We start from the raw sequence: 18,991 nt of genomic DNA, 5'->3' as shown, positions 1-18,991 counted from the left end.
AAAAGGTTTCATTCCAATCCCAAAGTAAGGCAATGCCAAAGAATTTTCAAACTACCATACAATTGCACTCATCTCACACGCTAGTAAAGTGATGCTCAAAATTCTCCAAACCAGGCTTCAACAGTACATGAACTGTTAACCTCCAGATGTTCAAGCCAGATTTAGAAAAGGCAGAAGAACCAAAGACCAAACTGCCAACATCCATTGGATCGTTGAAAAACCAAGAGAGTTCCAGAAAAACATCTCCTTTATTTATTTATTTTTTTTATTAGTTGGAGGCTAATTACTTCACAACATTTCAGTGGGTTTTGTCATACATTGATATGAATCAGCCATGGATTTACACGTATTCCCCATCCCAATCCCCACTCCCACCTCCCTCTCCACCCGATTCCTCTGGGTCTTCCCAGTGCACCAGGCCGGAGCACTTGTCTCATGCATCCCACCTGGGCTGGTCATCTGTTTCACCACAGATAGTATACATGCTGTTCTTTTGAAATATCCCACCCTCACATTCTCCCACAGAGTTCAAAAGTCTGTTCTGTATTTCTGTGTCTCTTTTTCTGTTGTGCATATAGGGTTATCGTTACCATCTTTCTAAATTCCATATATATGTGTTAGTATGCTGTAATGTTCTTTATCTTTCTGGCTTACTTCACTCTGTATAAGGGGCTCCAGCTTCATCCATCTCATTAGGACTGGTTCAAATGAATTCTTTTTAATGGCTGAGTAATATTCCATGGTGTATATGTACCACAGCTTCCTTATCCATTCATCTGCTGATGGGCATCTAGGTTGCTTCCATGTCCTGGCTATTATAAACAGTGCTGCGATGAACATTGGGGTGCACGTATCTCTTTCAGATCTGGTTTCCTCAGTGTGTATGCCCAGAAGTGGGATTGCTGGGTCATATGGCAGTTCTATTTCCAGTTTTTTAAGAAATCTCCACACTGTTTTCCATAGTGGCTGTACTAGTTTGCATTCCCACCAACAGTGTAATAGGGTTCCCTTTTCTCCACACCCTCTCCAGCATTTATTGCTTGTAGACTTTTGGATAGCAGCCATCCTGACTGGCGTGTAATGGTACCTCATTGTGGTTTTGATTTGCATTTCTCTAATAATGAGTGATGTTGAGCATCTTTTCATGTGTTTGTTAGCCATCTGTATGTCTTCTTTGGAGAAATGTCTGTTTAGTTCTTTGGCAAAACTCCTAGAGGAGAACATAGGCAAAACACTCTCCGACATAAATCACAGCAAGATCCTCTATGACCCACCTCCCAGAATATTGGAAATAAAAGCAAAACTAAACAAATGGGACCTAATGAAACTTAAAAGCTTTTGCACTACAAAGGAAACTATAAGTAAGGTGAAAAGACAGCCCTCAGGTTGGGAGAAAATAATAGCAAATGAAGAAACAGACAAAGGATTAATCTCAAAAATATACAAGCAACTCCTGCAGCTCAATTCCAGAAAAATAAATGACCCAACGTCTCCTTTATTGACTACGCCAAAGCTTTTGACTGTGTGAATCACAACAAACTGTGGAAAATTCTTCCACAGATGGGAATACCAGAATACCAGACATGGAACAACTGACTGGTTCCAAATTGGGAAAGGAATACATCAAGGCTGTATATTGTCACCCTGCTTATTTAACTTATATGCAGAGTGCATCATGTGAAATGCCAGGCTGGATGAAGCACAAGCTGGAATCAAGATTGCTGGGAGAAATATCAATAACCTCAGATATGCAGATGACACTACCCCCTTTTGGCAGAAAGTGAAGAACTAAAGAGCATCTTGATGAAAGTGAAAGAGGAGAGTGAAAAAGTTGGCCTAAAGTTCAACATTCAGAAAACTAAGATCATGGCATCCAGTCCCATCACATCATGGAAAATACATGGGGAAACAGTGACAGACATCATTTTTGGGGGGCTCCAAAATCACAGTGGTTGACTGCGGTCGTGAAATTAAAAGATGCTTGCTCTTTGGAAGAAAAGTTATGATTAACCTAGACAGCATATTAAAAAGGAGAGACATTACTTTGCCAACAAAGGTCCGTCTAGTCAAAGCTATTGTTTTCCCGGTAATCATGTGTGGCTGTGAGAGTTGGACTATAAAGAAAGCTGAGCGCTGAAGAATTGATGCTTTTGAACTGTGGTGGTGGAGAGGACTCTTGAAAGTCCCTGGACTGCCAGGAGATCCAACCAGTCCATCCTAAAGGAAATCAGTCCTGAATATTCATTGGAAGGACTGATGCTGAAGCTGAAACTCTTAATACTTTGGCCACTTGATGGGATGAACTGAGTCATTGGAAAAGACCCTGCTGCTGGGACAGGTTTAGAGGCAGGAAGAGAAGGGAATGACAGAGGATGAGATAGTTGGATGGCATCACTGACTTGATGGTCATGAGTTTGAGCAAGCTTCAGGAGTTGGTGATGGACAGGGAAGCCTGGCATACTGCAGTCCATGTGGTCACAAAGAGTCAGACACGACGGAGTGACTGAACTAAACTGAACTGAACTGAGGCTGCCTCTCCCAACTCCATCTTGCCTTCCTCAGGAAGTCATGCCTGGCTCTATGCCCAGGTCAGCTCCTGCTGTTACAATTTTCATCCTGCCTTTTAATGCACCTTGATATCATGCTGCATTTGCACTTTACATTTGCTAATGTGATTTCTCTGTCTTTTTCTCTCACTGCGCTTCTAACTTCCCCATGATGTCCATGACCATACTTGGTTTCACTCATTTGATCGTCAGGACTTAATGCGATGTTGAAGCGCGTAGTATGCACTCAATCAATGTTGAATGAATGTAAGAATGAATGACTGCACTAAGTGATGAAGGAGTTGGAAGACTGTTTTAAAAAATGAATTAATGAGTGAAGTAAATCTTTGAAAACAGTGGTTAAGTGAATTAACAAAGCTCTAGGCATTAAAAAAAAAAAAACTCCAGACCATCAACTTGCATTTGTGTTATAGAAAAATCTTTACTCTCACTTCAGAATTTATCTTAAACTTCTAAGTAGCAGTTCTTCTTGGGGCATAATAGAAAAGTTATAAATAAGAGAAAAGCAACATGCAGCGAGAGCTGATTCCGTAAGTCCTGATAATTTTCCCAGATTCAGAGTCCTGACTTGCCCTTCTGCAGAGCACTTCTTGGTGCCTGGCTTGTGGATCTGAAATGGATTAAGTGGATGCTCCTGAGTTGAATGTTAGTCCACCCATGCAAGGTAAAAAAGAAAGGAGCTGCTTCCATAATTGTTGTCCTCACCAGCTTCTTTACCTGAACCAAGATTAGAATTTTTGAGGATTCATGAGGTTGCAGTCTTTTTCATAGAGGCCTCAGAGGATTCTGTGCTCTTGGAGTCAACATCAGTGTGGCTGCTGTAAGGATGACCCCCGCACACATACCTTCCCCACTATAAATGTTAATAATGATAATTCCAGCTTCCCAGGACAAGTACAATGGTCCCACCCTGGCCAAGTGGGCTCTGATTGTTGGTAGTTGGAGCTGACTATTGTGGAGCACAGATTGCGAAGGTAGATCACTAGAATGTTATGCAGAAAGAAGTGTATTATTTGTTAAACATAGTGTCTACTGGTTAGAAAACAGCTACAGTGGAGGGTGTGTGCCCTCAGGAATGAACCACATTGTCTTTAGACCCTCCAGGCGAAAGCTGTCCAGTTTAAAAGTCTGGGGATGCCATTATAATTATAAAAGATTTTGTAGGTCCTTTTGTTAAAATAAGAAAATTTGATGGCAACAAATCACAGGAAATCACGGGATGTAATCATGGAGTAAAGAGAGAGGTTGACTACAGTCCCAAAAGCAGAGCCTGAAGTGAGAAAGGCTATTAAATGATTTTTATCTAGAGCACTTACCCAGAGAGGAGCGTTAACAGTGTGGTTGCAAAGAGTTGGACACAACTGAGCAACTGAACGGCAACAACAATAAGATGTGTGTGTGTGTGTGTACATCCATCTCCAGATATCCGTATCTGTAGCCATGTGCACACTGAGTCACTTCAGTTGTGTCCAGCTCTTTGCGATCCTGTGGACTGTAGCCCACCAGGCTCCCCTGTCCATGGGATTCTCTAGGCAAGAATACTGGAGTGGGTTGCCATGCCTCCTCCAGGAGGTCTTCCTGACCCAGGGATCAAATCTGTGTCTTTTATGTCTCTTGCGTTGGCAGGCAGGTTCTTTATCACTAGCACCACCTGGGAAGGCCAATTTATATCTGTATCTATATATCTATCTGATAGATCCTCACCAGACCCTTTCTCTTCCCCATACTAAGGGTTCAAGGCCTTTGAGGTGATAATCACTGATTCAACGCTTACATTCAGGGGTTTATTTCAAGTCATTTTCAGTTAGAACTAATTCCATTTGAATTCTTGGTCTGAGTCCTTTCTTAATTCCCTTGAGATCAGTAAGCAAGATCAGTAAAGATGAAAATGCCTGAGAAGTTATTTAACCCCCGTCCCTAATCTCAGCTTTATTGAGTGTAAGAACTGTAAGGCATGCCAGTAAATGATTCAGTTCCAAACAAGTGGTACAAATAGTAAGTCTTCCAGAAATTCCAGAAAGAGAGTTTGACCGGTGGACTGAGGTAGTCAGGTGAACCTTGAAAAATAATTTATATTTATACAGGCAAAAGGAAAAAAAGAACCAGGAACAGTGCAGAGTGAAAAGACCTGAAGAAAAGTTATAAAACATAGAAAATCCTGACTGTTTCTCAGAAATTTTAATTCAAATACATAAAGTGTATCAGCGAAGTTTAAACTTGAAAGAGGAAGATGGAAAAATTAATTAAGGGCCAATTTTGGAAGATATTGAACAAGCTTAAAAAAGTTCTCTATTTAATATCCCATTTTTCCTGCCCCAGAAAATCACACTAATATATTCCAAGTGAATTAAAGGGCAGTTAAGTATTGAATGAGTAAATCCCTAGAGTTCTTATTAAATGAATGAAGGAGAAGACATTTGATTATTTAAGAATATACATATGTAAATATTGATTGAGTAAGCTTTAATACAGTTGTGTTTCACAAGTCACTTTGTTTCTTGCTGGGTGGTAATAGTTTGACTCTTATGGATCGAATAACAGATTAGTTGTTACCTGCATTAGACTCTTAGGGAGGTTGAATTGAACCAAGAAACAAAATGAAAACAAGATACTTCAGTATAAGGAAGAAAAGAAATATGCTGGTTGCAGCTATTGATCCATTATCAGCATCCTCCAATGCTAGAGAGGAGATTCCCTTTCATGCTAGGTAACAGCCTTAAGGTCATGAATAAGAGATGGTTAGGAAGCATATGTTTAATAGGCTTTTCCCTTAGTCTTATTTTATGTGTTCTGTCTGGGTATTTAATGTATATGTAACATATCTATATTTAATGGATTGAAACTGCTAAATAATTAACCTAGGTGCTGGGTGATTTACTCACCTTGTGGGCGAATGCCGTAGACTTTTACCTTGAGGTCAGTATATTAGAGTAGCCTGGTGATGAGTACTTTCAAATAGAAATAGTACATCCTTGTTTGTGACTGACCTATTACAGTTAATAGTTTATTACTCCTCAAGGCAGCTGTTTCCAGACTTTTTCTCCTATGCTAGCTTCTGTCATGAATGAGATTCACTTGTGTGATGTACACCCGTGGGCAGACCTGAGCGACCACACAATTCCCTGGGTCATAGAAAGGTGTGCTGGAATTGGAACAGCGAACCAAGTCTTATAATCTTAGGGAAATTTGAATCTTCTACGAAAAAATATAATTTAAAAAGCCAAATTAAGTATTTTATAAAGATTACTTCTCTAATGAAATATTTCTATTCATGTTTAATGTTTGTGTCTACTCAGGTAGATGATCATGTTGGCACTAGGGGATACTGATTGAACTGCCAAACTTGAAATTTTCTGTGTTGCTCCATACAGAATACCAATGTCATCAGTGGTGTCTCAGTGGTAAAGAATCCACCTGCAATGCAAGAGACGTGGGTTCAGTCCCTGGGTTGGGAAGATCCCTGGAGATGGAAATGGCAACCCACCCCAAGATTCTTGCCTGGGAAATCCCATGGACAGAGGAGCCTCGTGGGCTACAGTCCATGGGGTTACAAAAGAGTCCAACACGACTAAGTGACTCAACAACAGCAAAGATAGAGTATGCCGAAGACCTCAAAAGCTGAGACAGGGGTTTAGGTACCTGTGAGTCACTGGGGAGTGTCCTCTGAGCAAAACCTGTAAGAGAGAGCAGGCTTGGGAGGGGGATGGAGGGCAGGGAGCAGGGACATGGTCTCAGGTAAAGTCTAGCCTATATCGCATTCCAGAGGGTGATGTCTGGAGCATAATTGTATCTTAAAGCTATTCCCACCCAGGCAAGGAGGCTGACCTTTTTAAAAATCTCTTCATCAGTTGTTCATTGATCTGCCCCTCAAGTGGTGGTGCTAATGGCAGGGCATATGGAGCAAACCCTCACAGTGAACTTCCCAGAGAAGGGGACAGCTAGAGCTGGTAAGCAACCAATGCTCACAGCATCTGGGGCCAGAGAAAAGAATCCGTGTGAGGTACCAACAGCATCTACAGAAGACAAGTGATTGTGCTAGAGCAAGATGCTTGGGTACTGTGTCCAGTTGACCTGGATCATAACCAGCAGTGTCACTAGACTGTCTTTTTATTGGGTAGGAATATGGGAGATATTTGTTCCTTTTTTTTCTGCTTTCTTTTGTTGTCTAATGATCTACAATGAATCGAATTATTATCATAATTATTACTGTATCTTTTTCATTGGAGTATACTTGCTTTATCATGTTATGTTAGTCTCTGCTCTACAACGAAGTGAATCAGCCATATGTATGCATATATCCTCTCCCTCTTGGATCCTCCTCCCATCAGTCCCCCATCCCACCTCTCTAGTTTATCACAGAGCATCAAGTTGAGCTCCCTGTGATAAACAGCAGATTCCCACTAGCTGTCTGTTTTATACACACTAGAGTATCTTTGATTTTGAAATGGGATGAACTGTCCTTAAGAGCAACTGAGTATCTTCCCAGTGGTCTTGAATATGACCTGACTTTGCCAGGACTGTATAAGGGATAGAAGTAGCCTTGGCCCAAGGAGTTCCTGTCTGATGGTTCAGGACCGTGGGCATTCTCCTGGCCTCTGTGGTGGAGGACATCAGACCCTGGCAGAACACTCCAGTGCCATTAAGGAACTGATGGTCGATTAAAGTGAGGTGCAGGCTTGAGGCAGTTATATGGTTAATTTGCCATGAGTCCAAATGATTGGCCTACAAATTAGAAAAACATTAAGGCTAAACTCAAAGTTATTTCACAGGGATTTTCACAAGTGCTCATCTGCAACTAAGTCTGATTTCTCAACTGCCTCATTGAGCCAGATTACAATCAAATGTGCTGAGTGTGAACAGCATCCAATGAGAGGAGGGATGCCTTTCTTATCCAAATATTGTCTGAAAGGAGCTTTACTTAACTCATCAGGAAGAAGGAAAGCAATGCACGTGGATCTCAAACGCAAATTTTATATCTTTAACAAGTTACTAAGCCTTCACTAATCAATAAAATTAGGGTGTCACTGTCAAAACTAAAAGAGATCACATGTGAAAACTTCCTGCAAATCTGAAGTGTTTGTAGCAATACAAAGTTTGGGGTTTGTTTTGTTTTGTTTTGTTTCTGTCTTAAACTAGTATCCATACCAAAAGATCATAATACAGACAGCTGCATAATTACCAGTAAACTCTATTTCAGTGATTCTCAAATTTTGCTGCTTGTGAGTCACCAGGGGAACTCTTTAATGTCCCAGTACCATACAGTCGTCCCTCATATGAATCCCAGCCTTGTCTAATTCAAGGAAACTATGAGCCATGCTGTGTCGGACCACCCACATGGACAGGTCATAGTGGAGAGTTCTGACAAAACATGGTGCACTGGAGAAGGGAATGGAAAACCACTTCAGTATTCTTGCCTTGAGAACCCCATGAACAGTATGAAAAGGCAAAAAGATAGGATACTGAAAGATGAACTCCCCAGGTCAGTAGGTGCCTAATATGCTACTGGAGAAGAGTGGAGAAATAACTGCAGAAAGAATGAAGAGATGGAGCCAAAGTGAAAATAACACCCAGTTGTGGACGTGACTGGTGATGGAAGTACAGTCCGATGCTGTAAAGAACAGTATTGCTTAGGAACCTGGAATGTTAGGTCCATGAATCAAGGTAAATTGGAAGTGGTCAAACAGGAGATGGCAAGAGTAAACATATACATTTTAGGAATCAGTGAACTAAAATAGACTGGAATGGGTGAATTTAATTCAGATGACCACTATATCTACTACTGTGGGCAAAAATCCCTTCAAAGAATGGAGTAGCCTTTATAGTTAGTCAACAAAAGAGTCCAAAATGCAGTACTTGGGTACAATGTCAAAAACAACAGAATGATCTCTATTTGTTTCCAAGGCAAGCCATTCAGTATCACAGTAATCCAAGTCTATGCCACAACCACTAATGCCGAAGAAGCTGAAATTGAACAGTTCTATGAAGAACTACAAGACCTTCTAGAACTAACACCAAAAAATAGATGTCCTTTTTATCATAAGGGACTGGAATGCAAAAGTAGAAAGTCAAGAGATGCCTGGAGTAACGGGCAAGTTTGGGCTTGGAGTACACAATGAAGCAGAGCAAAGGCTAACAGAGATTTGCCAAGAGAATGCACTGGTCATAGCAAACACTCTCTACCAAAACATAAGAGACAACTCTATATATGGACATCACCAGATGGTCAATACCAAAATTGATTGATTATATTCTTTGCAGTCAAAGATGGAGAAACTCTATACATTCAGAGAAAACAAGATGAGGAGCTGACAGTGGCTTGGATCATGAACTCCTTATTGCCAAATTCAGACTTAAATTGAAAAAAGTAGGGAAAACCACTAGACTGTTCAGGTATGACCTAAATCAAATCCCATGTGGAAGTGAGAAATAGATTCAAGGAATTAGATCTGATAGAGTGCCTGGAGAACTATGGACGGAGGTTTGTGACATTGTACAGGAGGTGGTGATCAAGACCATCCCCAAGAAAAAGAAAAGCAAAGAGGCAAAATGGTTGTCTGAAGAGAAGAAGAGAAAAGAAGAGAAGCTAAAGGCAAAGAAATAAAGGAAAGACATACCCATCTGAATGCAGAGTTCCAAAGAATAGCAAGGAGAGATAAGAAAGCCTTCCTCAGTGACCCATGCAAAGAAATAGAGGAAAACAATAGAATGGGAAAGACTAGAGATCTTGTCAAGAAAATTAGAGATACCAAGCAAAAATTATGGTATTGTGCTCATGCAAAGATGGGTACAATAAAGGACAGAAATGGTTTGGACCTAACAGAAGCAGAAGATATTAAGAAGAGGTGGCAAGAATACACAGAACTATACAAAAAAGATCTTCATGACACAGATAACCCTGATTGTGTGATCATTCATCTAGAGCCAGACATCCTGGAATGTGAAGTCAACCGGGCCTCACGAACAAAGCTAATGGAGGTGATGGAATTCCAGTTGAGCTATTTCAAATCCAAAACGATGATACTGTAAAAGTGCTGCACTCAATATGTCAACAAATTTGGAAAACTCGGCAGTGGTCACAGGACTGGAAAAGGTCAGTTTTCATTCCAATCCCAAAGAAAGTCAATGCCAAAGAATGCTCAAACTACTGCACAATTGCACTCATCTCACACACTAGCGAAGTAATGCTTAAAATTCTCCAAGGGAGACTTCAACAGTACATGAACCAAGAACTTCCAAATGTTCAAGCTGGATTTAGAAAGAACAGAGGAACCAGAGACCAAATTGCCAACATCCACTGGATCACAGAAAAAGCAAGAGAGTTCCAGAACAACATCTATTTCTGCTTTATTGACTATGCCAAAGCCTTTGACTGTGTGGATCATAGCAAACTGTGGAAAATTCTTCAAGAGATGGGAGTGTCAGACCACCTGACCTGACTCCTGAGAAATCTGTATGCAGGTTAAGAAGCAACAGTTAGAACCAGACATGGGACAACAGACTGGTTCCAAATTGGGAAAGCAGTACGTCAAGGCTGTGTACTGTCACCCAGCTTATTTAACTTATATACAGAGTACATCATGTGAAATGCTGGGCTGGAAGAAGCACAAGCTGGAATCAAGATTGCCAGGAGAAATATCAATAACCTCAAATATACAGATGACACCATCCCCTTATGGCAGAAAGCAAAGAACTGAAGAGTCTCTTGATGAAAGTGAAAGAGGAGAGTGAGAAAGCCCGCTTAAAATTCAACATTCAAAAAACGAAGATCATGGCATCCAGTCCCATCACTTCATGGCAAATCGGTGGAGAAACAATGGAAACAGTGACAGAATTTATTTTCTTGGGCTACAAAATCACTGAAGATAGTGACTGCAGCCATAAAATTAAAAGACACTTGCTCCTTGGAAGAAAAGCTATGACCAACCTAGACAGCATATTAAAAAGCAGAGTGATTACTTTGCCAACAAAGTTCTGTCTAGTAAAGTCTATGGGTTTTCCAGTAATCATGTATGGATGTGAGAGCTGGACTATAAAGAAAGCTGAGCACCAAAGAATTGACGCTTTTGATCTGTGATGTTGGAAAATGCTCTTGAGTCCCTTGGACTACAAGGAGATCCAACCAGTCAATCCTAAAGGAAATCACTCCTGAATATTCACTGGAAGGACTGATGCTGAAGCTGAAGCTTCAATTCTTTGGCCACCTGATGTGAAGAACTGACTCACTGGAGAAGACCCTGGGAAAGATTGAAGGCAGGAGGAGAACGGACAACAGAGGATGAGATGGTTGGATGACATCACTGATATGATGGACATGTTTGAGCAAACTCCAGGAGTTGGTGAAGGACAGAGAGGCCTGGTGTGCATGGGTTCTTAAAGAGTCAGACACAACTGCGTGACTGAACTGAACTGACCTGATACCATCCTCCCTACCAACTAGTCCTTGTAGAGACTCCAGGACTCTTTATTCCTTAGTCACCCAGAAATGATTCCAATGGGTAGAAGTTCTATTGCTCTAATTGATCAGATCAGAAAGTAATTAGGCTTTTCTATGGTATTGATTCTCAGACTCTACCATGCATCAGAATCGTTTGGAAGACTCGTTAAAACACACAAAGCTGAGCCCTGCCTCCAGAGTTCCTGACATAGTAGTTCTCGAGTGGGGCCTGAGGGTTTGCACTTCAAACAAGTTGCCAGGTGACGCTGCTGCTGGTTCAATCCTACACTTGGAAAATCAGAAATTGGCAAGCTCGAAACCCAAGTTCTTTGGTGTTTTGTTTTGCTTGGAGAGTCAGTTGTAAACTATCTACCATCACACTGGTTCACGTGGTAAAAGAGTGCAGCCAGCACTCTACACCTGCCGGTTATGGAGGGCTGGCTGTATTCATTGCAGCCTGCTATTTAAATGAGGGACTTAAGCATCCATGGATTTTTATACCTGGAACCAGTCTCTTCATGGATATTGGATTTTAAGGGACAAGTGTACAGATAGCTTGAATTGTTTCTTGGATAATCCTGCTTCATTTGACTGAGGTCCAACTCCAGAGAGGATGGAGTGTCCTGTACATAGGCCATGAAGTTCAAGAAGTCACTGATATCCAGGCAAAGCATCATGAGAAAGGTATTTCCTGTCTTGAACTGAATTCCTTAGTTCTCCTACAACATACATTAATTCAGCATATATCAATTGAACATATACTTTGTGCAAGGACTGTGCTAGGTCCAAGATCCCTGATTCATAGTCTTTGCCTTCAAGGAACTGATGACCTAATAATTACTACTAATGGGTGTTACCATTTTGTAACCACTGGTATTCCAGAATTCTCACAGTTTAATGACTCTTCTGTCAATTAAGCAACTATTTTGATCTCATAACAAAGTTGCTCAATCAAATATAGCATTATACCACCACATACTACTTTCACAAATTTGTGTGAGTGTTCCGGACATTATGCCAAATAAAATGAAACATCACTAACTTGGACTAATGTAGGAAGTTCAAAGTGTTTACAGTTACAGATGCTTGCCATCTTATCTTCATACAGATAGAGCTGCTCAAGGAAGGTTAACAAGGGTTTAGCAGTTGAAGCTTTTAAAACACATAAGAATGATTTTCAATCAACATGTTAATTGTTGTGTAAGATATGATGTTCTAAAATGGCTTTAAAACATCTTTCCTTGAATAAGAGTCTACCCTTGTTTACCGAATGAGAGCTTGGCTTTCAAACCTTCATAACAAGAAAAAAGGGTTTTTAAAATTTTGTATTGGAGTATAGGTGATTAACAATATTGTGTTAGTTTCAAGTGTGCAGCAAAGTGGTTCAGTTATACATGTGTCTGTTCTTTTTCAAATATTTTCCCATTTAGGTTGTTATATAACATTGAACAGAGTTCCTGTACTGTACTGTAAGTCCTTGTTTATTGTCCATTGTTAATACAGCAGTGTGTACATGTCAATCCCCACACTAAAAAAAAGAAAAAGTATCACTTGTTGGCAGTGATACTGTTGAAAGATCTTGAAATGGTTTCTGTGCTTTAGAAGTATTCATCCATTATCATAGTGCCTGAAATGTCAACAGTGGAGATGAATTTCTCTTGCACACCCGCATGGTTGAGATATAACTACTCAGCAATAGAAAGGAATCACTGTTAATACATTCAGCATCCTGGGTGGATCTCAAGAGCATTATGCCAGCTGAAAAAAGAAATCTCTGAAAAAAAGCATAATGTATGATTTTATGGATACAAATGTATGATTTTTTTTTATATTCTCAAAATGACGAAACTGTAGAGTTGGAATACAGGTTGGTGGATTCTAGGCAAAGGGAATACAGAAGGGGGTTGAATGCACCTCTAAAACGGTAGCATGAGAGAGATCTTTGTAGTGATGGAAGAGTTCTGTATCTTTATTTCAGTGGTAGTTACAAGTCAAAGTACTTGATAAAGTAAGACAGAACTCTACACACCATATCCATGATTAGGTTCCTTGTAATGTTGTACTGGGGTCACAAATATTGTATATTAACGCATATATATGGAATCTGGGAAAACAGTACTGATGAACCTGTTTGCTGGGCAGGAATAGAGTCATAGACATAGAGAACAGATTGTAGACACAGTGGGGAAAGGAGGGAGTGGGACCAATTGGGAGAGTAGCCGTGAAACATACACGTTACCGCATGTAAAATAGATAGCTACTGGGAAGTTGCTATATAGCACAGGGATCTCAGCTCAGTGCTCTGCGATGACCTAGAGAGATGGGATGGGATTGGGGGGAAGTTCAAAAAGGAGTGGACATACATATAGTTATGGCTGATTCACGTTGTATGGCAGAAACCAACACGACATTGTAAAGCAATTATCCTCCAATTACTTTAAAAAAAAAATGTAACCATTGGGGAAACTGAGTGAAGGGTACACTGGACCTCTCTGAATTATCTTTGCAACTTCTTATGAATCTGTAATTATTTCAAAATAAAAAGGGTTTTTTGTTTTCAAACAAAAGTGTATTTCTTTTCAGCTTAAAATTCTCTAAAAGGTCTGGGTAGCTCATTTAAATCTGCCTGCAATGTGGGAGACCCAAGTTTGATCCCTCGGTGGGGAAGATCCCCTGGAGAAGGGTATGGCAACCCACTCCAGTATTGCTGCCTGGAGAATCCCATGGACAGAGGAGCCTGGTCCATGAGTCACAAGGAGTTGGGCACAACTGAGCAACTGACACGCACACACAAAATGAAAATAGTGGAAGTAGCCGAGGAGAGGAATAGGTATAAAGGATTTACTCTGGAAAAATACTGAAGTGCTTCTGTACAATACAGGTATTTTATTTAATCTTAAATCTTGTGACTGTAAATATTATTAGTTTGGTTTGATAATAACTTTCCCCAAAGAGCAAAAGCCCATAAACAAGAGCAACTGTGATAGGAGGAGCCAGGGGGGAACAGGAAATTCAGCAAATTAGACCAGAGCCACCAGGGGCATCCATTAGAGTCTTAGAAGGAGCATGTCATGGTAATCCTAGAATAGAAAACTCTGACTTCAGAGTTTGTTGAGTGTCTCCTTTTGAATGTCATCCCCAGTCAGAGAGACTGATTTTGCATCAGCCATTCTGAAATGATGGACCTAGAAAGAAGACTATCTCCACTGTAGCCAGTCTTCTAGCTATCTACCCAGCAAGGCAGGCGAAGTTTGGGGTTTTAATATCTGATCCCAGCATTATCTCCTCAGGGGTGGCCACTCTTGAATGAATGCATTTTCGAGCTTTATTTTCTACAGGATGATGAGGTCATAGTTAAAGACAATAGAAAAAGGTTAAAATAATATGAAATTCTGAACTTCTGAAAGGGCCAGCCTTAATAGTCCCTGTCAACTGGCAGTGATCCCAGTGGTGTTTCTGCAGATTTATAGACAAGACACACGTAATTATCCTTTCCTTTAATAACAGAGTGAAACATCACACCCATCTGTTTCCAAGGTGGGACGGCTACTGCACATTCCGTTAAACAGTTATCATTCTCACCAACTCCTAGGGCACAACTTCAGTTTTCAAGGGTTCTGTTGGCCACTTAAAATACCCTTGACATGTGACCAAGAGCCATTTAATTAAGTGAAAGCAAACAGTGGAGAATTACACAGAAGGTTTCTCTCAGCCGGATGCTTCTCCTAGGTAATGTAATATTAATATGTTAAAGATCATTGATAAATAATAAAAAGTCACACTGCCCACAGGGATGAGGTCCTGTAGTGTGACTTATTCCAACACTGGGAGTGCAGTGCCCCCTAGTAGTTCCTGTAAGAAACGTTGTCCTCAAAGTGCATTAGATTTAGCAAATGAGGAGCTCCCACAATTGGCACTACTCTCAAGCTCAAGTGGGTAATTTGACAATTGCTTTTATCTTTTCTGAACCATTAGGAACCCACTGAAGTTTCACATTGAATGTGCACTAATTTTTTCCAGTGCCAACAAAGGTTGGATTCTAACAATGCCCTAATGGGACCTTATCAATAACTCTTAAACATCTGATTCTCTGTGAATATCAAAATTTAACAGTCTCCTTTTGCTTTCCCTTCGAGCCTCTCCTGAGCTGACGGTTGAGATTTAGAATAAATATAGGGGACAGACACAGAAAGCATCACCCCACAAGCTTCAGGGCATCTCAGGGGTGAAAGATGGCCACAAAACAGCGGAGTGTTAAATCCGTTGATGGGTCAAGTATTCAAAAACAGACGAAGGTCTGACAATTTTGCCTGTGAAAACACTGCAGCTTATAGTGGCAACTGATAGATTTGTAGAGTTAGATAAAAACTAGAAGTAAATTTAAGCAAGTTGAATAAGCTAGGAGAACAGATATAAATTTATATTTCCTTTTTTTTTTTTTGTTAGTGAAAGCCATTCAAAGGCAGTGTTATCTCTAGGATATCCAAAAGATAATAGGCACATACATAGTATAGCACAAATGCTTTTGAAAGTGGACTGTGCATTTTCTGCCTTCTGTGTGGCCGATATCATGCTATTTCAAAGCCCGTAAAAGCAATATATAGTTTTTTGACAAATACACCCATGTGTTGTGCATGGTCTGATTTATGTAAACTCATTTCAGATGCAGTTGCAGAATTCCTCCTGAACAGATGAAAAATGTCTGCCTAAAGTGATAAAAATATGTGTGTGTAGAAAGATATAGTTTTAAGAAGGAATTTTTATATGTTAACAGATTTGTAACTCTATTTCACACAATACCCTTTAAAAAAAAGCTTCTAGAGACTTGTTTTTTTTTTTTTTTTTTCCACATTACTGTGTCAGTTCAGGTGTTTCCATAAGATGGAAGTGAGTCTATTCTACTATAAGAACCTTTGTGTGTTGAAAATTAGCATGTGTGGGAGTGGTGAATGGAGAAATGAGATCAATATAACAGATGCTTGCTTTGTCCATGCATTTCACTAGTTCCAGCAACCAAGAACAAAGCTCACTAACTCAGATCAACGCAAGGCTAGTCAAGGCAAATAGCATAGTGACTGTGTCTCATTTAGCCCATATTCTTCCTCTTGACTCAGTTTTGGCCATGTTTCAACATGACTGTGTTTAAGAGTGTGGCTCTCCTGAGCCTTTCTGCACTTTGTACTTGTTTTATAGATTACCATTCTCAGCTCTTCTCTTTCCCGGCTTCCTTGTTTCACCAAACTGTCTTCATATATACACACACACTGAAGTCCTATTTTGTTTTGTTTTGTTTTTGTAGTGTTTATCCATTAGGAATTTAAGCTATCTTTTTAATCATGCTGATATATTTACTAGAATGATTATTGTTTTTGTTAGTATTCTTGTTACATAAATATCGAGTAGATGTGTCCTGACCTTATATTTCTCAGAACCCTATAATTTTCATTATGCAATTTTGAAGATCATACAGGGAATGCATTTATCTCATTATAAGCACAAGCATTTGTACTTGCAGTCTCTTTATTAATTGCATTTATCATTATGGAATTACTCTTTGAATTATAGACTTCCCTCATGAATCCAAGGCATACCGACTGAGGTAGCAGTTGCCTACTAGATTCATTTATTTAGTTTAACCTTCACTGAGTAAAGCCAACCCCGTGTGTACATTACAACACCCCATTAAAAAGTAACCTTCCCATCTTTCTTTCTTTGTATACACTGAAAATATTTTCATAACAGAAGCACTTAATGAAGGTTTAACTTGCTTCTGCTGAAACCTTCTATTTTTTTAATCACTAACATATGGTTTGTGTACATTTAAAAAAGGATCCCCATCCTCCCCACCCACATACATACATACTCATTCCCTGTACTCTTGTAAGTAATTTGTGGCTAGTATTTGTGTTTAAATTTCACATTCAGCATAGTATGAAATTGTAAATTCCATCAAGTCAAGCTACAGTGAGTCAGGGATTTTTAATATGATAACAGCTTACAACAGACCCTAAAACATTAGCATAATTAATGCACAAGGAAATGAAAAATTTTCAGAAAGGCTTCTTTCATATTTTTTTAAGGATACAGAGGAATATCTTTTGTTTTAAGAAAGAAATTATTTAATGTTATTTCCATGTAACTACATATTTGGTGTCAACTTGAATGATTTTCTTAGAATATTGGTAGCAAGCATGGAATAGAGTTTTCTAAGAGCAAGTCACAATTTATCCTGCAAGAACCATGCATTGCATTAGGCAGTGATAGTGGAAAGCTGATCTAAGTCATTATTTTTAAGGAGGCGCTCACAGAGGGTGATGCTGTAGACATTTCAGCACATCCTCTTAGGGAGACCTGCTCAGAGTGCTGAGAGAACAAAGGCAGTAACTGTCAAGGAAGGGGTGGTTTCACTACACAATCAGAAAAGTGCCTTATGGGCTTTTTTTTCGTCTTTCCCTTTTGCTTCTGTAAAACTTAAAAAATTTTCTTCATCTGAACATAGAGTAGTTTTCATAAAGAATCCCTCACTATGTATAGTGTTGGAATAGCGTATATTTTGATCTTCCTGTTGGAGTTTTCCAAATTCATCAAGCTGTATACTTTCAATGGGTACATTTTACTGTATACAAACTATAGCTCAACTTTTCATAAATCCATCAAAACTTCCAGTGTTACTCCTGTACTTAAGAGAAAAAAAATGCAGCTTCTTCCCTTTGATATAAGTGCATTGCAGAAAGAAAAACTATAATGAATGATCAAGTGGATTTTTTCTCCCATAATAATTATTTCATTTCTGTATTCTCTTCCAGCTGTAGGTCCAGATTTTTCAAGAACCCTCTTAAAAAGGGTAACTCTTGTCAAAGTGGGAGGTGAAGTTGTCATTGAGTGTAAGCCAAAGGCTTCTCCGAAACCTATCTACACCTGGAAGAAAGGAAGGGACGTATTAAAAGAAAATGAAAGGTATTATCTTGAAATACTTTAAGTATGTGGTTAACCCATAATAATTTATAGGTCTGTTGTTAATAGTCCTAGAGGGAAGAATTTATGATCAGCTCTTCATGAACTAAATGCTAATCAAAGATCTGAAGCTTTGGAAAAGAGTGGTAAATGAGCAGGTCTTCATAATCCTTCTTGATATTAAGATTCTAGAAAGCCTTTCTTGCACAGGTAGATCGCATGATCCCTGCTGAAGGGTGTTGGAGCTGCCCAAAGATGTGCAACTGGAAATATCTTTTTTAATTTTAGGTTAAAATTTATTTGTAGGCTTGCCCATCTTTCTCCATTCTATTAATACCTCCTTTTTTTCCCCATATTCAAGTAATTCCAGTTCTTTTTTTGCTATGGCAACCCGTCAAATATTTGGCAGTGTCTAATATGTCTCTTGTTAATCTCTCCCTTTTTTTCAAACTGTCTCTAATTCCAGAACTCATTTTCAAATAACATGGCTTTTATTATTTTAATCATGTCTTTTTGAGAACTCTATTTCAAACTTATTTTTGAAAAGTTTTTTTTTCTTTCTGATATCTAAACTCTTCAAATGTGTGTTTCTTATTATACATGAATTATGTTTATAATGCATGTTCTTTTATGCAGTGTAATTATATGGGTTGTTTGGGGGTTTAGGTCATATTGTGACAAATGGCAGCTATCTCTTAAGACCTTTTCTTGGCTGTCACCGCTATAAAATATCTCCCACCCCTTTCTGTAATCTACTCAGATATGTTGGAAAATGGTGATTGTGCATGAATCCGTCATGCATAAGATAACATTTACCAGCTGTATACATAATGATTTTAATTGATGCTAAAGGTCAAGTACTCCACGATGTCATGGGGAAGCCTGTAAAAATGTGTGTGTATCGCCTTTAACACCTGTACACCTTTGGATTTATATATGCAAAGTAGATCATCACACTGATGATGTTGTCCTTATTAATGATTTTTGCAAACAAACCCGATACGGTTTATAGAGGGTGTATTCATACATAGTAAAT

At 39.3% G+C, this 18,991-nt stretch overlaps 1 protein-coding gene across 1 annotated transcript in view; it reads left to right on the top strand.

The window, feature by feature from the left end:
- CNTN4 (contactin 4) overlaps positions 1-18,991 on the top strand; it is a 511,526-nt gene that overhangs the window by 339,752 nt on the left and 152,783 nt on the right. The window contains exon 10 of the mRNA XM_061129161.1: positions 17,808-17,958. Coding sequence (XP_060985144.1) covers positions 17,808-17,958 — 151 coding nt within the window. The remainder of the gene's footprint in view (positions 1-17,807; positions 17,959-18,991) is intronic.

The sequence above is a fragment of the Dama dama genome, chromosome 24 (genome assembly GCF_033118175.1).
Source record: "Dama dama isolate Ldn47 chromosome 24, ASM3311817v1, whole genome shotgun sequence".
In the NCBI taxonomy this organism is placed as follows: domain Eukaryota; kingdom Metazoa; phylum Chordata; class Mammalia; order Artiodactyla; family Cervidae; genus Dama; species Dama dama.
This window is presented reverse-complemented; position numbering and strand designations above follow the sequence as displayed.